The sequence below is a fragment of the Aaosphaeria arxii genome (genome assembly GCF_010015735.1).
Source record: "Aaosphaeria arxii CBS 175.79 unplaced genomic scaffold BU24scaffold_3, whole genome shotgun sequence".
Lineage (NCBI taxonomy): Eukaryota > Fungi > Ascomycota > Dothideomycetes > Pleosporales > Aaosphaeria > Aaosphaeria arxii.
In genome coordinates, this window is record NW_022983476.1 from 2,782,250 (window position 1) to 2,800,013 (window position 17,764).

The 17,764-nt window shown below is 49.9% G+C and overlaps 8 protein-coding genes across 8 annotated transcripts; 4 read left to right on the forward strand and 4 right to left on the reverse strand.

Moving 5' to 3' along the window:
* Positions 1–284: 284 nt before the first annotated feature.
* On the forward strand, positions 285–2,078 carry BU24DRAFT_345018 (uncharacterized protein; the record flags this gene model as incomplete). The annotated part of the gene is made up of 3 exons (XM_033523430.1): positions 285–1,773; positions 1,832–1,905; positions 1,971–2,078. The coding sequence occupies 3 exons, from the start codon at positions 285–287 to the stop codon at positions 2,076–2,078; spliced, it is 1,671 nt and encodes a 556-aa protein (XP_033386164.1).
* Positions 2,079–2,704: 626 nt separating this feature from the next.
* On the forward strand, positions 2,705–4,149 carry BU24DRAFT_160189 (taurine catabolism dioxygenase). Its single transcript, XM_033521369.1, has 3 exons — positions 2,705–2,958; positions 3,023–3,739; positions 3,795–4,149. Exons 1-3 carry the CDS (start codon positions 2,757–2,759, stop codon positions 4,010–4,012), a joined length of 1,137 nt encoding a protein of 378 aa, XP_033386165.1. The 5' UTR covers positions 2,705–2,756; the 3' UTR covers positions 4,013–4,149.
* Positions 4,028–5,568, reverse strand: BU24DRAFT_160165 (uncharacterized protein). The gene has a single exon (XM_033521368.1). It carries the CDS (start codon positions 5,189–5,191, stop codon positions 4,286–4,288), a length of 906 nt encoding a protein of 301 aa, XP_033386166.1. The 5' UTR covers positions 5,192–5,568; the 3' UTR covers positions 4,028–4,285.
* A 1,252-nt stretch (positions 5,569–6,820) lies between these two features.
* On the forward strand, positions 6,821–9,585 carry BU24DRAFT_420882 (peptidase family M13). Its single transcript, XM_033527581.1, has 5 exons — positions 6,821–7,145; positions 7,197–7,468; positions 7,521–8,294; positions 8,346–9,485; positions 9,557–9,585. Exons 1-4 carry the CDS (start codon positions 6,992–6,994, stop codon positions 9,396–9,398), a joined length of 2,253 nt encoding a protein of 750 aa, XP_033386167.1. The 5' UTR covers positions 6,821–6,991; the 3' UTR covers positions 9,399–9,485; positions 9,557–9,585.
* A 194-nt stretch (positions 9,586–9,779) lies between these two features.
* BU24DRAFT_407801 (uncharacterized protein) lies at positions 9,780–10,845 on the reverse strand (the record flags this gene model as incomplete). The annotated part of the gene is made up of 2 exons (XM_033525821.1): positions 9,780–9,788; positions 9,823–10,845. 2 exons carry the CDS (start codon positions 10,843–10,845, stop codon positions 9,780–9,782), a joined length of 1,032 nt encoding a protein of 343 aa, XP_033386168.1.
* A 1,208-nt stretch (positions 10,846–12,053) lies between these two features.
* On the forward strand, positions 12,054–14,254 carry BU24DRAFT_449419 (MFS general substrate transporter). Its single transcript, XM_033530942.1, has 5 exons — positions 12,054–12,333; positions 12,432–12,769; positions 12,837–12,946; positions 12,993–13,342; positions 13,393–14,254. The coding sequence occupies exons 1-5, from the start codon at positions 12,124–12,126 to the stop codon at positions 14,131–14,133; spliced, it is 1,749 nt and encodes a 582-aa protein (XP_033386169.1). The 5' UTR covers positions 12,054–12,123; the 3' UTR covers positions 14,134–14,254.
* On the reverse strand, positions 14,235–15,287 carry BU24DRAFT_160350 (uncharacterized protein). The gene is made up of 2 exons (XM_033521370.1): positions 14,583–15,287; positions 14,235–14,471 (listed from the first exon to the last, which is right to left on the reverse strand). The coding sequence occupies exons 1-2, from the start codon at positions 14,927–14,929 to the stop codon at positions 14,336–14,338; spliced, it is 483 nt and encodes a 160-aa protein (XP_033386170.1). The 5' UTR covers positions 14,930–15,287; the 3' UTR covers positions 14,235–14,335.
* A 284-nt stretch (positions 15,288–15,571) lies between these two features.
* BU24DRAFT_460826 (MFS transporter) lies at positions 15,572–17,617 on the reverse strand (the record flags this gene model as incomplete). The annotated part of the gene is made up of 3 exons (XM_033531848.1): positions 15,572–15,898; positions 15,960–16,779; positions 16,848–17,617. 3 exons carry the CDS (start codon positions 17,615–17,617, stop codon positions 15,572–15,574), a joined length of 1,917 nt encoding a protein of 638 aa, XP_033386171.1.
* Between the last annotated feature and the right edge of the window lie 147 nt (positions 17,618–17,764).

The following is a 17,764-nucleotide window of genomic DNA, read 5'->3' on the forward strand; positions in this document are numbered from 1 at the left end:
TGGCTGCTCATGTGCCATTATTGAATAAAAACGCGCAGATGATGCATTTTTGAAGGAAATCACTGGTTGGATTGGTAATGAGAGGGTGCGGATACGGGACAGGAAGGTTAAGGACTCGGACAAGGTGGCGTACGCGGGTAGGAAACGATTGTCCCGGAGTAACATGACGCTTAACCTGAACGAGAAGGCGCAATTGTGGAGCAAAAACCCTCACGATATCCGCTTTTCTTTTCCTTGTCTTCGACTTCTCCTTTCATTCGTTTTCTTTTCTACAAAAAAAAGTCATGGCTGGTTGCGCGAGCGGAGATTCCTCCAAATCTCTCGCTGGAGAGACAACTCCTCTTCTTCCTCAGAATGGCGAGGTCAAGAAGAAGCCGGCGCAACGCAAAGGAGTCGTTTATTTGGCCTTGTTGACCGGGTTTCTTGTATCGTTGTCTTTCGGTGTCACACAAGTTCCCATGCTTTATGTCTTTCGTGTTATGACTTGCGACGAATACTATAAGCACAATCCAATTCCTGATCCCGATATTGATCGTTGCTCGAAACGCCCCATTTTGGCTTCTACCGCACGTGCAGTCTCGCTCCTCGGTGCCTCAACCACTGTGTTTGGAATCGCAAATCTGATCATAACCGGATGGAGTATCAAGCGTTTTGGTGTGAAGCTTGCACTGCTCATACAGATATTCTGGCCTGCTGTGCGCCTTGCTGTACAAAATATTGGTGTTGCAGCTGGCGGCCAAGCGGGTATCATTATCATTCAAGCCTCCCAGGTCCTGACGGTCATAGGAGGCCCCAATGGATACGTGCTTACCTTGAATTCTTTCATTACCGATGTTTCCACGCATGAGCAAAGAACGGGAGCTTTAGGACGATTGCAAGGAGTCATGTTGTATGGTGCTGCGATTGGTTTCCTATGCGGAGGATTGCTTGGAGATGCCTTTGGAATCGCCGCTCCATTCCAAATTACCTTGCTCCTCTTCGTGCTCTGCTTTATTTATGTTGCTCTCGTTCTACCATCAATTCCGCCTGAGCAGGATATCGCCGCCCGTGAGGAGAAGGTCGGTGTCATGAAATTCTTCGGACCACTCAAGATCTTTGAACCCCAGACATGGGTTCTTCAAGATGGTAGGAAAACAACCCAGTACGGTGCCTTGACCCTCGGTATCGGCGTATTCCTTGGAATTCTGGCGACTGGATACATTCAAACCAGCTTACAGATGTACTCAACCGATCGTTTCAACTTTGGCACAAGGGAGAATGGCTGGCTTATCTCCCTATACTTTACTCTCCGCGGCTCCTTCCTCACTTTTGTCTTCCCTCGAATTATCACCACTGGAAGGAAGTTCTACAAGCCTACAAAGAAATACGACAACCAGGTTCCTGTAGAGAGCGTAAGACCAGACATGGCCGTTACCGAACCATTACTCGGCATCCAGCCTAACGAGATTGGTCCGATAGATCCTATGGACAACGACAACACTGAGCCACCCGCACAATTTGTGCATCAGTCGCCTGGAACCCAGAAACTAGAAACCTACGCCTTCGATCTGCTATACGCAAGATTCAGTCTCGTAATGGATGGAATCTTGACGGGCCTCGCCGTGTTCGTTTCACAGGGATACCAGCTCTACATCGTTGCGAGCATCATTCCTTTGGCGGCGGGAACTGGATCTGCAAGCAAAGGAGCATTGCTACAGATGATTCCTGAGAATGAAAGGGTGGACGCATTGAGTGGCATGTCTTTAGTGGAGAACGTTGCAAGACTCAGTACAAGTGAGTATATGACTTCTGGACATTTAAGATCAGAAGAGTGCTAATTATTCGCTTGTAGCTGGTATCTTTGGTCTTATTTTCGCTGCACTCGCATCAGTAGGCAAGACCCATTTGGTTTTCGCGTGCAATGCAGTATGTTTCCTGTGCTCTGATACTTAAGGATCGAGTTAGCGACAGATTTGACTGACAGTGTACAGGGCGTTGCTTTGATCGGATTTATCGTTCTATGTTTTTCACGATTCCCACCAGAAGGCAGCACAAGGCTGATTGAGGAGGATAAATCACAAGAATCTGCAACGGAGTAGATTCATGTGAAGAAAAAAACATGTTATATCCGTAATGGTGATGGGAAGGGCGGGGGCTTTGAACGGCGAAACAACATTTGACGCAAACCCTTGTTCTCTATGATCACCAGAACAAGCATTAAAAGCACGTCTTCGAGACCAGACGCTGTATCTAATTACACTATGGACCCGCGAACACCTAACGCCATCCATAGTGACATCTCTTCACATATACGAACCCACCGTCGGCCGAACGACTGACTGCGCATGCGCGCCCATTACAACGGCCCACGATAAGAAAGAATCGGCATAGCCTGTGCCCAACAACAAATGGGACACACATACATGCATCGCTGACCGGCGCAACATAGGAAACCATCATTATCATTGGATACATTATTATTGGCGTTATTGGGTCATTGGGAGCGGGGGAGACCAGAAACCACTTCATGCGAGGTCATGTTAGCGGACCTTGCGTGCTTGGATCGCATCTTCGCGTGATCCCCAATGCGGAATTGAGGGCCCCATCAACGAGGGTTACGACAGCTTCATGGTAACTAATAGAACCAACGCGAATATAAAAAACCTCAATATCCCCAGTCAAAAAGTTTAATTCTGTTTTGTTGCTGCAAGTCTTACTTGAAATTGTTCATTGTAGTTGTGCTGAAACGACTGGTTTTCGATTACTATTATACCAATATGGCGGTACCTCAGCAGAACGGCAGTAATGGCACTGCTGCATACCCCACTCCCCTCAAGAAAACAGGTGTGCTGGATCAGAAGTTCAAGCACGAGGAGACGACGCCGGTCATCGGCCGTGAATACTTTGATGTCAACATTGTGGACGACCTGCTCAATGCGAGCGATGGTGATGACCTGATTCGGGATCTTGCAATCACGAGTATGTTCTAGATCCCACAGACCTATACTATATTCACGAATGGTAAATTGATATGTACATACAGTCTCTGAACGCGGCGTCGTATTCTTCAGAGCGCAAGACAATCTCACCGACACCCTCCAGAAACAGCTCGTCCACCGTCTGGGACAACTAACCGGCAAGCCCTCCTCGTCAACCCTTCACATCCACCCAATGCTCAACAACACCAACGAATTCGGCGTCGCCGACGCAGAAATCAGCACGATCTCGTCGCTTGCGCGGAAGAAATTCTTCAACAAGAACACGACGCCCAACACCCGGCGGTACGACGCTGCGCAGTGGCACTCTGACATCCAGTTTGAGCCCGTGCCCGCGGACTACACGTCGCTGCGGCTGACGCAGCTGCCGAGCTCTGGCGGCGACACGCTGTGGGCGTCTGGCTATGAGATCTACGACCGCTTCTCGCCGGCGTACCAGAAGTTCTTCGAGGGGCTCACGGCGGAGTTCGTGGGCGACGGCTTCATTAAGGCGGCTGATGCTAACCCAGAGCATGTGAAGTTGTACACGGATGCGCGTGGGAGCCCGCAGAATGTGGGGAGGGAGTTGAGGGCTACGCACCCGGTTGTTAGGACGAATCCTGTGACGGGGTGGAAGAGTATCTTTGCGTTGGGTCCGTTCCCGAAGTCGATTCATGAGTTGACAGCTGAGGAGAGCGAGGAGCTGTTGAAGAAGTTCAGGAGCGTGATTACGGAGAGCCATGACTTGACTGTGCGGTTCAAGTGGAGGAATAAGAATGACATTGGTAGGTCATGCTTTATCGTAACCGTATAAAGTAAGTAAATGCTGACGTTTTGTAGCTATTTGGGACAACCGATCGGCATTCCACACTGCTACGTTCGACTATGATGGGCTAGGCGAGCGATTCGGAAACAGGGCGGTTGGAATTGGCGAGGCTCCCTATCTTGATCCCAACAGCCAGTCTAGGACGAAGGTCTTGGAGCAAGCCGCCGGGAAAGATCTGGTCGACAGGACCGTCAAGAATGGTCTTGAGAAACCGGAAACTGTATCCGCTTGAGCGATGGAGCAGGAGCGTGTTGGAAGTAACAATAGGTACGGAGCAATAGCGGATCCTGGGTGGGATTTACGCATATGATCAGAATACTCCTGTGTAGTTCGAAATGGCGAGAAATCCATGCATTGAATCAATGGGCAGCTGAAATACTAGCTTCAGAATTGTTGTGACAGGTTGAGATCATGTGTAGTAGAGCTTCAACGACTATTTGGAAAGCCTGTGAACCTTGTCTACCTATGCGTTCTCCTCCTGTAGTTCCCGGCTCCCGCCGATCCTCTAAAGATAGTTGTCTTGATGATTCAGATGAGCCTGGAATGCATATTGATATTCGTCGGATTCGTAGTGCTCGTTCGATATGTTCCGTGCATCTAGAGCCTCGACATCTGTACGTGTTCGTTTTATGCTTGGGCGAAATGCCCGTCCAGGTGGTACTGACGAATCCCGTTTTCGGCCAATCCTTGGCGACGCTTCCAATGAAGCAAGGTGATTTTCAATGCTGGGAAGTACATGCTCGCCGGTTGGCATGATAGCTGTCCCCGGAATTGAATGTCCTAAGAGTCTGTGATCTTCAGGCGAGCTATCCATTTGTCCTTGCGCAGAGGCATGTCGTTTTATCACGGCTCTACGAAACGAACTCCAGGTATCCAGCATATTCTTTTCTTGTAACAGGAGCGCGATCTGTTTCTCACATGCTGACAATTCGTCGCAGAGGTGTATAGGGACATGGCCTGACTCGATACCTGCAGTCAATGTGACTAAAATATCCCTGCGACGAGTCTGCTGGTGCACTAGCCCCGCCTGCCATTCAAGGTCAAATGGTGAAAGATTGTTGTACTCATTATTCATTTCATGTTCTCGATTCGTATGGTTGATTTCCAAAGAGCTCGATGTGCTCAGTGGCAAGTCTTCTGCGTCATGGGTTTGATTGTGCCAGGGTCCTGTTGCTTGGTGTGCTGCTTGGTGTGCTGCTCTCTCGGCTTCTTGTTCTTCTCGTAACAATTTTAGCATGTCCTGCCATTGCTTCTGCTCGAGCGAACCTGCTTCATGTCGTAGTTTTTGGTTTTCGACCACCTTCAATGATGTCGCTAAGCTGTCGTTGAATGTCGACTGACAGGTACATAGACCATGCCTGCCCCTATAGAGGCAAGAGCAAGTCTTGTCGTCTCCAGCAACTATGGGCATGATGCATAGAATTCCTGAAAGATTTGGAGTTTGTGAAATAGTTCAAGTGAAACGATGTTAATCATAGCATCCTGGGCGAAGGATCCGCGCCTCGTTTATACAATGGAATCAACGTAAATCGGTTTTGTGGCACCAAATTTCTTGCAGCGCGCGCGGGTGTGAAAGTTAAAGCCAGCTCTGCGAGGTTTTATTCCAATTGGTCAAACCATGCGCAAGCCGGTGACCGGGAAACTATGACTTCGCAAAATGCTCATATATTTATCCTAATCGGGTTTAGCGTCGCTGAATGCTACTTCGATTATCGTTCGGAATGGTGAACACGACTCTTAAGCGCGCTAGAATCCCATCGCGGTAAAGGTTATACGATCGCTGATAGCAGATTAGAGTAATGTTCTTACGAGGCAAGGTGTGGCTGTTGCAGGATTTGGTCTTCAGCGGTTTCGCATGATCTAGATAGGTAAGAAACGACTAAGTCTCACTTGTTGTAAAACCCCGCCAAACTCACCGGAATTCCCGTTTATCGCTACTTGAAGGATAATCTAAACGTTCCCGTCTTAACATAGTCTCCCGATCTTTCGCCTTTGGTGGTGACATTCTCGATCCAATCCGTCTTGTCTCAAAACGGCAAAATCAGTGTGCATGGCGCGCCTGACCAATGGAAACCTTTTCCCCACCAACTAGTCTATCAAATAGTATGTCCATTCTGCCGAAAAGAAGGGCCAAGAAGTGTATCGGATTCGCTTGTCTTTATGTATGTCGGTTGCAAGACTGTCTACGCGCCTCAATGATGCCACGGGGCGTAATCGGGCAGCGGAGGGGACGCTCTTCAACCCCCCTTTAACCATTTCTTGTATCTTGAGGGCTAATGTACGGGACCACTGTTCGCAATTTTATCGCTATTTGCGGCCTTCTGGAAGACATGTACGGTTTACGTGCGTATCTTTTGTCGGACATGGCGTTGGAACTTGTGCTTCAGTAATGTCTATGTAAGACTGACGCTTGAAGAACTCCTGCCAATTTCAGAGTCTGCATGATGCGTAAGTCTTCAGAATCAAGCAGGTGGATAACAAAAGCGACCTTACTCCTTCAGTACAGTTCGGGGCAAAGAATGATGGTCTACACGTCCAACATGGTCTGAGCAGACATATCGAATGGGTCGGCGAGAGTGCGTATACTAGTACGAGATATCATGCGACTAACACTCACAATTAGTGCAAATTTTTCAATCATTGACACTTGATGATATGGATTTCCCTTCGAAATTGGGAGAAAGTTTCGAGGCCATCTGGTTTGAGGCCATTCAATAGACTGACAACCCTCAATCCGATAAGATCCATCTCTTTTAGGTTCACCGTATTCCGGTTGAAGTTTCCTAGCGGCATTTATTTCTGTTGTGGTACAGGTACAGATGAGGTGCTAGCAAATTGATGGAAATATAATCGGAAGTCATGAAAGGATGGAGAGAACCACAGAGGGGTGCGAATGATCTCACGTGACCGGGCGGTGCGTTCATGTTTCCGCGCCAACCAACAGGGGCCAGCTGCACCCCGGATCCACTCTTGTGACTCTGAGACGCGACGGGGGCTAATCATAAGCTCGGATAGCTTCGTCATCGATCGATAGCTGTCACTCGCACCTCGTAGCTACCAGCTCCGCTCACTCCACACTCCCATCCCCATTTCCCCATTGAACATCTGTAGACCATCATCCTGGTTGAGATTGGTTCATCATCATCAGATCATTGCGAAGATTGGGGTAGACGATCGATCACTCCGTACCTCGCACAGTCTGTTGTACGACATGTCTGAGAAGACACCTCTCATCCCACGCGCTCATGAGAGGGCCGAAGCACCTCCGCTTCCTGCACGATGCTCATATTCGTGCAAGAAGACTGCTTTGAGATTTGTTGGCACAGCTGCTGCTGCTACGTTGCTCTTCTATAGTATTGCGGATGGTCTGTAGCCTGTTCACCTCCATCCTGCCATCAGCTCACTGACGTGAACAGCCAACAACCAGCTTGCAAGTGCTAAGCCTTCTGAGCTATGCTTGACCCCAGCTTGTGTGCACGCAGCTTCAGAGATTCTCTACAACCTCTCACCAGAGTATAAAAAGCTCGATCCATGCAATGACTTCGAGGAGCTTGTGTGCGGAGGCTGGAGGGACCGTCACGATCTTCGTTCTGATCAGAGCAGTGCGTTCACGGGTACCATCATGCAAGAGGAGTCGAGTCTTCTGCTTCGCCATGTGCTTGAGGCTCCGTATCCTAAAGACTCTGAGGTATGTCTTGGGAATTATTTGGTAGACTCTGAGCTGACAAGCCGCCTTGTAGCATTCTTACTTCTCGCCGATGCAGCTGCGTGTCAATAGTAAATCCGCAGACGAAGAGAACTTCAATAAAATGAAATCTGCATATGATGCTTGTCTTGATGAAGACAGAATCAAGAGTATTGGTCTACAGCCACTTCTTGAAGTTCTAGACGAGGTTAAGCAGGCGTATCCAGCCGATGGCGAAGCGCATATCAAGGATGCCATCCTTTCCCTTGCGAGATATGGTGTATCTGCAATTATCGCGACTGGAACCAATGCAGACGATCGTGATCCAGACACCGTTGTCGTGGCGGTTGCTGCTCCCGGCCGGTTTGGCCTGCCATCCAAAGAGCGCTACGAGGATGAAAAGCTGGTTGAGAAGTACCGTGCCGTAACCGTGGAGGTGTTGGCTGCCCTATATCCCGACCAGAACAAGGAGATTTTCTCAAAAATCATCGATTTCGAGAAGAAACTAGCGGCTGCTTCTCCACCTACCGAAGAGCGAGAGGATGTGACGAAATACTACAATCCCATGAGCATCGACGAAGCAGCAGGACTGACTCCAGAAATCGATCTAAAAGGATTGCTCCACGATCTTGCCCCTGAGCAAAAGGTGGAACGTTTGATAGCCATGGCTCCTGGTTATCAGAAAAAATTGTCTTCGATCCTTGCAGAAACCGAACACGATGTCTTACAGAGCTACTTCGTATGGAAGGCAGTCCAGGCATTCTCACAGTATGTTTCAGCAGATGCTGTCAAGCCTTACAGTCGATTCCTCAATGAACTTGCCGGTAAAGTACGTAAACATGCTCTCTTATCAGCCGAAACCGCGTACTAATCGGATTAGGACCCTGAATCTACTCCCGAACGTTGGCGCCACTGCGTTGACGCGGTTGATGAAGGTCTGGGTTGGATCTTGAGCCGTTTCTATGTGGAGAAGGCCTTTTCAGCTAAGGCTAAAGAATTTGGTGACACCATCATCACCGACATCAAGACAGAGTTTGTCAAGAAGCTCAAAGCAACTGCATGGATGGATGATGAAACCACAAAGAAGGGTATCGACAAGGTTCACAACATTATCCAGAAGATTGGTTATCCAACGAAAAGCCCCGATATCATGGACCCCCCTAGTCTGCACAAGTACTACGAATCGGTCAATATCTCCTCTGACTCGTTCTTCGCCAATGCTCTGGCAGTCCGACGATTCGCCGTCAATGAAGAGTGGTCTGCTCTTGGTAAACCTGTCGACCGGGAGCAGTGGGGCATGACCGTTCCTACTGTCAATGCCTACTACAATCCACCAGGCAACGAGATTGTGTTCCCCGCTGGCATCATGCAGTTCCCAGTATTTGATGTCAATGTACCAGCATACATGTCATATGGTGCTTTCGGCTCCGTGGCAGGGCACGAATTGAGCCACGCTTTCGATTCTACCGGTCGTCACTACGATCAAATCGGCAACTACACGGATTGGTGGTCGAACTCCACTGTGGAGGCTTTCACTAAACGGACCGAGTGCTTCATCGACCAGTACGCCAACTATACTGTTCCAGGACCGGATGGCAAACCTCTTCACGTAAACGGACGTTTGACTCTTGGAGAGAATATTGCCGATGCTGGTGGACTATCAGCCGCATTCCAGGCATGGAAGCGACGTGCTCATGAGAAGCCGAATAAGCACCTCCCAGGATTAGATCACTTCACGCAGGAGCAGCTTTTCTTCGTAACGTACTCCAACTGGTGGTGTGGGAAGTCGAGCAAGGAGGATGCGATTAACAGGATTTATGTTGATCCTCATGCACCCAAATGGGCACGCATCCTGGGAACCATGGCCAATAGCCGCGAGTTCAGGGAAAGCTTCAAGTGCAAGGAGAAGAAGCCCACTTGCCAACTGTGGTAGTGGGAGGGAGTAGTTGTAGTCGCATCTCGTAGCGTGTTGATCGATCCTAGCAAGAACTATCTACTTGACACTTTGACCTTTTCATCTGTTGAGCCTGCGTCAGAACGTCTTCCCTGAATCATTTCATCTTATATGGAGACACGGTCTTTATCCTACCTGATTGGTATTCTCTCCAGAACTTGAACTTGACAACAATGGTGTTTGAACATCGGTTAACCAAGCCATACAAAAGAAGCTTCCGCCGAACCAGCCATTTGGTCGCAATCTCATGGAGAGGACGATGGCGCAATACCATAGCACGAAGTCTTTTCGGACTTTTCGTTTTATCAGATAAAAGGTACTGATATGGTTCTCTTTAAGATGTACCCTGCTTGCGCCATATCATTGTATCTAGTGAGAGAAGCCATCGTTCGTCACGTCCCACTTCAACCAATTCGGCCTCCCCGTCCTCCACTACTTTATACCTTTGGGCTCTCTTATAACTGGTTGAATCCGAAAGATACTCGTCTAGGTCCGGCCCAACGACAATATCCTGCCCTTCAAGCGAGGCTTGGTGTTTGTATATCCATCCGGGAGCATCACCTGTTGTCTCCATCTTTTGGATTTTCCACGTCCCAACCTCAAGGCGGTACACCGGTGTCACGCCCTCATTTCTTTGTTTCACATCTACCTCAGTAGAATACCCATTATTCCCAATAATGTAAATCGCATTCTGACTCGGCACATACGTCGCAGAGTGAAAGTCTGTCGGCGGGAATACGTCCTCTGGATACCCATAAATATCGAACTTGGGATTCGCAGCCGTACTATCAGCATGATGCACGACGACATCATTATAAATCGCAAAATCCGGGTCATAAAAGTCCTCATGCTCGCCCGCAATCTGCACGAACCCCCCATCCGGCAGCTTCGTCAGCGAGTGACCGAACCGGTCGAAGCACCACACCGGAGCAGTCCCGAAGGCGCCCTCGCCCTCGCGACGAAACTTCTGCCTCGCAGAGTACGCCCAGCACCTCGCCTCCACCATCACGTTCCAAAATGCGACGTCCATCTTATGCGGGTTCGCCGTGCCGAAGCGGAGCGCAGAGCCCGCGTCGTACTGTTCTCTAGTCAGGCGCGCGAGGATGTCGTCTTCGTCGTCGGCGCCGGATAGTCCGACCAGGAGACTCCGAGCTGGCTCTTTCATGTGTAATTTGTGCACTTTTGCGCCGTGGTCGTAGAGGAGGGTGATCATTTCTTTGGTCTCGGCGAGCTGGAAGACGCCGTCGGTTGAGAAGCATTCATCTTCGCCGTTTGGGTCGGCGCCTCGTTCGAGGGCTGCGCGCGCGTCGTCGAGGTTGTTTTCTGAGATGGCTTCGTAGAGGAGTTCGCTGAGTGTTGGGGTTTGCGGCTTCGCCTCCTGGGGTTCTGTACCGTTCTCTTCTGGGCGGGTTTCTTGAACGGACATCTTTTGGAGAGTCAGGAGGAATTAGACGTCACTGCTCACACTTACTTATATGCTTGATTCGGAGTACAGATGGCTTTATTAGAATTGTTAGACCCGACACATGCAAGACGAGAAGCGATCAAAAAGGGTGGGATAGCAGTCAGCAGAGGCTGAACACTGGGATGAGTCACGATAGGCTGCCACCCTCAATAACAGCTGGACGATTCTCGAATGCCTTCAATATTGCAGCGTTGGGTTTTTGCATTTCCCTTATGATTATAGTAAAAGAACTGATATATTCAGATGGTTACTGAACCTCGCATGTTTGTGGAAGTAGATGTGGCGTATCTGGCTGGAGCATGTTACTGGTAGGCGCTATCGGTATCGGTATTCACCGTCGATCAGATATGGCGAGCTCCGTAAGCCTACATAGAAATGGAGTACTCTGGAGTTTGTTTCATCCAATAGACAACACACGAGGCTGATCGAAGCAAGTTGTAAATTCCCGTCTCTGCGACCATTGACGAGAGAAATCAGTCAATAGATGACTCTGACTTCAAAGCCGAATAGTTACCGCGAATAAGGCTTAGAGGTGGGGACCAACATGGGAATTACGTGAGTATCTGACGGAAATGCGATCTCACGGACGTAGAGTCAACGATGGAGGATTGCATACAAGGCTTGACTCATACTGTGTAGGATACTCGAAGTTATCTAGTAATTAGGCGAAAGGGACGGCCCGGACATGCCTCGAACTAGAAAACGCCTCCGTGATGTTGAAGTTCGTGCCATGGGAAAGTTTTGCAGGATCTCAGACGAATACAGCATTGATCTGGAAATTGATTCATTACGGTATGAATCTAGAATGATTCCTGGGATCGAAATGGAAATCTATTGTTCTATATTGCTTTTATAATCTTTTGGTGGTTGCATGCTGGTAGACTTGAACCAATGCATGTGGCATGCATGCCTCAATCAGAGATTTTAGCTCAGCTAAACCTCACGCCGCTCCAAGAGAATATCCCAAGATCGATATTAGCAGTCATCCTCAATCTACTGGACTTCAAGGGCTCGAGAAGGGCGGTAGCGGAGTCACCTCGGACACCCCCGATGAATGCGGGGAACGAAGGATCAACTAAACCTCAAGCAGATAAGCCGTCTCTTACGTTATGGAGAAAAAAGAAGTGCAGATGCCTTGGCAAAAGGGGTTTTATGAATCGCCCAGCTCCGCCATTTTGATTCTTATAGTCTTTAATGATCGATTTGCCCTTAATGATAACATAGAAATCTTCCGTCACCATGGAGCGCCAATACGAGATGAAAACCATGCCCAATGACCCTGAAGCGTCGCAGCAGTCCGACATCGAAGTGTCAAATGCGTCATTGCCGAGTACTAGAATTGAGCTGGAGACGAGCGATACGCTGAGACAGACAGTATCGCTCGTCCAGAGTCATGATGGTAAAACTAGGAGTAAATGGCGTCTAATTGCTATTGTCACTGCACTCTTTGTAAGTCTTACTACGCCTATGTTGCCATAGCATTACCATTATCATGAACCAACACAGTTATATTTCCTCAATTGGGTCAACCGTCTGACTCTGTCTAGCTCGCACTGTTTGTCGCTGCATTGGACGCAACCATCATTGCCACGGCTGCTCCAACGATCTCCAGTGACCTCAACTCCGCAGCAGGTTACACCTGGATTGGCGCATCGTATCTATTGGCGACCGCTGCTTCAGGCCCAATATGGGCGAAGCTTTCCGACATCTGGGGGCGCAAGTTGATTGTCCTGGCCTCTCTTGCGGTCTTCTTCGCTTCCTCTGCTGTATGCGCAACGGCTAAGACTATGGAAGCGCTGATTGTGGGGCGCGCGTTTCAGGGTGCTGCAGGAGGAGGAATTATCCTGCTTGTGCATGTGTGCATCAGTGATCTCTTCAGTCTAAGGTGGGCATTCCTTCTATGGTGTTAACTCACCGTACCTTTCAAACTGAGGATGTTAACAATCGGACAGGCAACGCAGCCTTCTTATGGGCATGACTGAAGGTATTTGGGCTCTGGCTGGAGGAGTCGGACCCATCATGGGAGGTGTTTTCGCGTCTTTGGTATCGTGGAGGTGGTGTTGTGAGTTCTTCTTACTTGCTTCGTTGAGGTCGTACTAATAATCCAGTCTATATCAACCTTCCCATCGCAGGCGTGGCCGCTTTGATCATTATGCTCTTCCTCGACATCCAGCATGAACACACCGGCTTCATTGAGGGCGTCAAGGCCTTGGATTGGCTTGGCATGTTCACCTTCCTAGGCTTCACACTCCTTGTTCTTCTTGGACTCGACTTTGGTGGAGCTATCTTCCCATGGGACTCTGCCAAAGTCATCGCCTTGCTTGTCGTAGGCGGTGTTATGATTTTCGGATTCATCTACAGCGAAGCAAAGGTTGCGAAGTACCCCTTAATTCCGATGGAGCTTTTCAAGCGTAAGACGAACGTTGCAGCTCTTCTCGTGACATTCTTCCACGGCTTTGTAAGTTATCCCAAGGTACATTGACTGAACATCATCGCTGATCTCATTAGGTCTTCATCTCGGCGGAGTACTACATGCCCTTGTACCTCCAATCCGTCCTGGAAGCAACAGCCCTCAAGTCTGGAATTCTACTCTTCCCCTTCATCGTCACAGGAGCCACCGCAGGCTTCATCGCCGGCATAGTCATCCACCGCACCGGACGCTTCCGCGAATGGATGTGGGCAGGAACAATCCTAATGTGCATCGGCTTCGGCCTCTTCATCCACTTCAACGCCAACACGACCACCGGGCAAGCCGTCGGCTTCCAAATGATCGGCGGCCTCGGTTCCGGCATCCTCTTCGCCCCGCCCCTAATCGCCATCCAAAGCCAGGTAGCCCAAGACGACGTCGCGACCGCCACCTCGACGCTCAGCTTCGTCCGCAACATGGCCGTCACCCTCTCCGTCGTCATCGGCGGCACCATCTTCCAAAACTCCATGGACGGCCGCGCCTCCTTCCTGCGCGACGCGGGGCTCCCGGAAGATATCCTCGACAAGCTCGCAGGCGACAAGGCAATGGCGAACGTCATGATCGCGAAGAGCGTCGACAACCCGGCCTGGGAGCTCGCGATCAAGCAGGCGTTCAGCTACGCGACGAGGAACATGTGGATCACGTACACTGCTTTCGCTTTCCTAGGCGTCGTCTCGAGCTTCTTCATCGATGCCGCGCATCTGGGGACCGAGCACGTGGAGACTGTCACCGGTCTGAAAAAGGAGAAGAAGACGGAGCCGGTGCAGGCGGCCGGAGTGTAGATTTTCTTTAAACAAAAAGCGAAAAAGGCGTTTTGTGATGCGGTATAATTCTTGTACATATGTATCTTTACCTATATAGAAGGCAAGACAGCCACACGCAAACGCAAAATAACGATTCAACATCTGAACTACAACCACAACACTTGCAAAGGCCGTCTCAATCCCAACAGGACCCTAACCACCACGCCGTGATGTTCCCAGTTTACGGAGGATTGCTCGCTCTAACCGTCATCGGGAAAGCCCACGCCTCCTCCTTCCGCCACAACTTCCCATCCGCAAGCGTAGTAGGATTAATCCCCGCCAAACTCTGCGTAGCAGTCCCTCTCACATACGCCGTCCTATTCCCCGCATCACTCATCAGCCCTCAATTCACCAAAACGTCAAAAAGCAACAGAAGAGGCAAGAGGGGGAATCAAGATACAAGAAAAAAGGAAAGCAGGAAAACTAACTCATTGACCCACCACCCCCTCCTAACCGTCAACCCCGTCTCGGAGTACCGATACCACACATCCCTCGCCATGTCGCCGCAGTTGTCGAACAGCGCGCTGATGGCGTAGAGGTTGAAGTACGTGGGCGGGACGGCGCAGTCGACCTCGATTCCGAGGGCCCCCGGCCGCGTGTCGGAGACGTGGAAGCTGAGGTTGGATTGCGCGCCTTCGATGTATGGGTCTGCGTGGAAGGCGATGAAGTTGGTGATTGTGAGGGATGGGGTGTCGGATTGTCGGGTGAGGAGGGGGGTTGCGGTGGTGAGGAGGGGGAGTGTGGAGAGGAGGAGTGGGAGGATGGGGGAGAGCATTGTTGGGTTGCGTTGTTGGAAGGTGTTGTGGGGCCTGGGGGTTGTTGTGAGGATGGTGAGTGATCGAATATCGATCAATGGTATGCTCAATGATTGATATGGTTACCAGCAGTTCAAATCCTGCGAAGAGATGTGAGGATAACATATACAACGAACGCGATGCTCAGATATCTATATCTTTCTAGTTCCGTGGGACTGAAATGCACGCCATATTCTCGATATGATCCTGCGGGGATGTGGAGCTGGTTCCTGAGAGGCGATGTGCCAATGAATGTCGTGGTGTCCACATTGGGTAATATCATATACACCCGGATAATCTGAACGGGGCGGGTGGCCCCGCTGCTTGGAAATGTTCTAGAAGCTCATTTGAGATGCATAGTAATTCGGGTGTAGATAGAATGAGCATCTGTGATATATGGGCGACCCGGCTTCACAAAGTATGTGTGCTTTCTCTTGAGGGTTGACTGGTATGGTCAGTCGTCCTTACTTTTGGAAGTGATTTGTGTATGTACAATAGTTTACATTAAAATACTTTTGCGGTTCTCAATCGCTCCACCAGCTATCCTCATTACTCACTCCTCGATACCAGTGATCGATTTCGGTCCTTGCCCTGACCCATCGCGCCTTGCCATCTTTGCACATTTACTCCCTCGCGACCGCGAACTTGCTCCAATTCCTAATCTTCTTTCCATAGATAAAGAACAAATACGGCACCGGGACCAACAACACACTCAATCCGCCCAGAATAGTCAACGTGTACTGCACGCCCATATCTTTATAGAACGGGACACCGGCCACCGTCATACCACCGGCGACCACGTAACGCGAAAGAGTCAGGAAGGTTAGGGCCGAGGCGGCGAATGATTCGTAAACATCGATGATGTACTGGTAGGAGCTGATGAAGATGCAGAGGGTTCCGTAGCCAAACAGGGTGCTTGCGCCGAGTGATGACCATATGGAGATGTGTGACTGCGCTTTGTTAGTGGATTTGACTCGAAAGACATGTGTATGTTGTAGGGAGGTAACTTACATAGCTCGTCCAACCCATCCAGAAGAGGCTGATGGGAATGGCGGGTGCTCCGCCTAGCATTGCGAACCAAAGACGGAATTCTGGTGGGAGTCTGCTGCCGCCGGCCTCTTTGATCTTCTTGAGATCTCTCCTTGCCCATTTGTAGATCAGCGGTACTAGACAGGCTGCTAAAAACAGGCCGACTTCGATGGATAGAAAACACAGTCCGGTTATTCCTGGACTTACACCGTGGACTTCTCCGAATATGAATGTGTAGCCTTCTAGAAAGGTGAACAGGACGATGTAGATGACGCTCATATAGAGTGACAATAGGATGATGACAGGTTCATGGATTGTGAGCAGGAATGGTCGGTACAACGAGACACCTAGGCGTTGTAACAAGCTATCGCCTCTGATTTCGATCTCAGCGACATACCGCTGGTCGCCAGTGACTGCGCGCAGATGGCACGCTTTCCATTTCAGGAGCGTTGGCGGATAGGTCTCCGGTTGGAATAATACCACGACGCCGAGCACCAGGCTTGACATTATCAGAGTCGTCCATTCTACCCAGCGCCAGCTGACGGCATCGCTTTGTGCGATGAAGCCGCCGATAACAGGGCCGATGATGGGGCCAGAGAAGGCGGCAGTCGCGAACATGGGGAAGGCGAAGACTCGCTCCATCGGAGACCACATGTCTGATAAAGAGCCGCCAGCGCATGTCAATGGCGTTGCACCGAAGAGACCGGCAATGAATCGGAAAGCGATTTGGGCCCCAATGTTTGGCGCTAAAGCTGAAGCCATGATGAACATAATGTATAATGTCAAAGTCGCAATATATACACTGCACGATGTTAGCGACAAAATTCCCAATTGCAAGAATAGATCGACGGTGAAAAGTGATGAACTTACGGATTACGGCCAACAGTCTCGCTGAAAGGGCCAGCGAACAGCGCTCCAAAACCAAAGCCGATCAGGAAAATGCCCGTCGCTAGACTTTCTACGACCTCACTGACGCCGAACTCATGAGAGGCTTTTCGCAGCGCACTTGCGTCGATGGCGCTCGCGAAGCCGACCACGAAACCGATAGAGGCGATGCAGGCTGTTGCCGCGATGCGTTTGAGATGGCTCCAATTGTGGGGATTCAAGGGATCGTCTGGGCCCTCGTACCCGACTACGAAGACTTTGCCTTCTCCGCCCTCGTGCGTCGTTCGGGAGCGGACATGGATGCCTGTGAGTGTGACGCCGAACGCAGTGCCCGCTGTGCGATGTGTTGCTACAGTCGCGATTCGACTCAGATATTCATCTTCTGGTGGGATTGGCTGCGCTCTACCATTATCTCGAAGACCTGTTGATTCTTGCGCTAATGGAGCGGATGTTGGCTCTATCTTTTCATGTGCCTCCTCCTCGGTGGGTGTATCGTAAGTCTGCTTTTCCGAAGATGGTTCATTTTTCTCTAGGTCGGAAGGACTGCCAGCGGCATCGTCATCAGAAGATGAGGACGTGGAGACGCTGCTTGACGTCGAGAAATGGGATAATCTTAGGTTTGGATTTTGTCCATTCAGTCTTTCTCTTGCTGCTGTTTCGCCTCGAGTGGTCGTTGTATGTAGGATCTCCTGATGTCTTTCATACTGTTGCTCAACCTGTTTCCGGAAACGATGGTACTGAAGAAAAGACTGCATAGTCACGTTGGAAAAATCACTTCCAAACGAAAAAAAGCGACGTGAGAAGAGAATGACGAGAAAAGCATAGTCAAAAGCACTTCTGAAGTTTTATTCGGGTGGTCGAAGGACGACAATTCCACATTACAAATCGGATGGAGGTAGACC

Bases quoted from the DNA above. Each gene is read 5' to 3' on its own strand.
- BU24DRAFT_160189 (XM_033521369.1), top strand. From the start codon at position 2,757: ATGGCGGTACCTCAGCAGAACGGCAGTAATGGCACTGCTGCATACCCC. The intron at 2,959-3,022 runs GTATGTTCTAGA...ATGTACATACAG, and splicing joins TCGGGATCTTGCAATCACGA to TCTCTGAACGCGGCGTCGTA. The intron at 3,740-3,794 runs GTAGGTCATGCT...GACGTTTTGTAG, and splicing joins GAGGAATAAGAATGACATTG to CTATTTGGGACAACCGATCG.
- BU24DRAFT_160165 (XM_033521368.1), bottom strand. From the start codon at position 5,191: ATGCCCATAGTTGCTGGAGACGACAAGACTTGCTCTTGCCTCTATAGG.
- BU24DRAFT_420882 (XM_033527581.1), top strand. From the start codon at position 6,992: ATGTCTGAGAAGACACCTCTCATCCCACGCGCTCATGAGAGGGCCGAA. The intron at 7,469-7,520 runs GTATGTCTTGGG...GCCGCCTTGTAG, and splicing joins CGTATCCTAAAGACTCTGAG to CATTCTTACTTCTCGCCGAT. The intron at 8,295-8,345 runs GTACGTAAACAT...TAATCGGATTAG, and splicing joins TCAATGAACTTGCCGGTAAA to GACCCTGAATCTACTCCCGA.
- BU24DRAFT_449419 (XM_033530942.1), top strand. From the start codon at position 12,124: ATGGAGCGCCAATACGAGATGAAAACCATGCCCAATGACCCTGAAGCG. The intron at 12,770-12,836 runs GTGGGCATTCCT...ACAATCGGACAG, and splicing joins AGTGATCTCTTCAGTCTAAG to GCAACGCAGCCTTCTTATGG. The intron at 13,343-13,392 runs GTAAGTTATCCC...TGATCTCATTAG, and splicing joins TGACATTCTTCCACGGCTTT to GTCTTCATCTCGGCGGAGTA.
- BU24DRAFT_160350 (XM_033521370.1), bottom strand. From the start codon at position 14,929: ATGCTCTCCCCCATCCTCCCACTCCTCCTCTCCACACTCCCCCTCCTC. The intron at 14,472-14,582 runs GTTAGTTTTCCT...TGCGGGGAATAG, and splicing joins AGGGGGTGGTGGGTCAATGA to GACGGCGTATGTGAGAGGGA.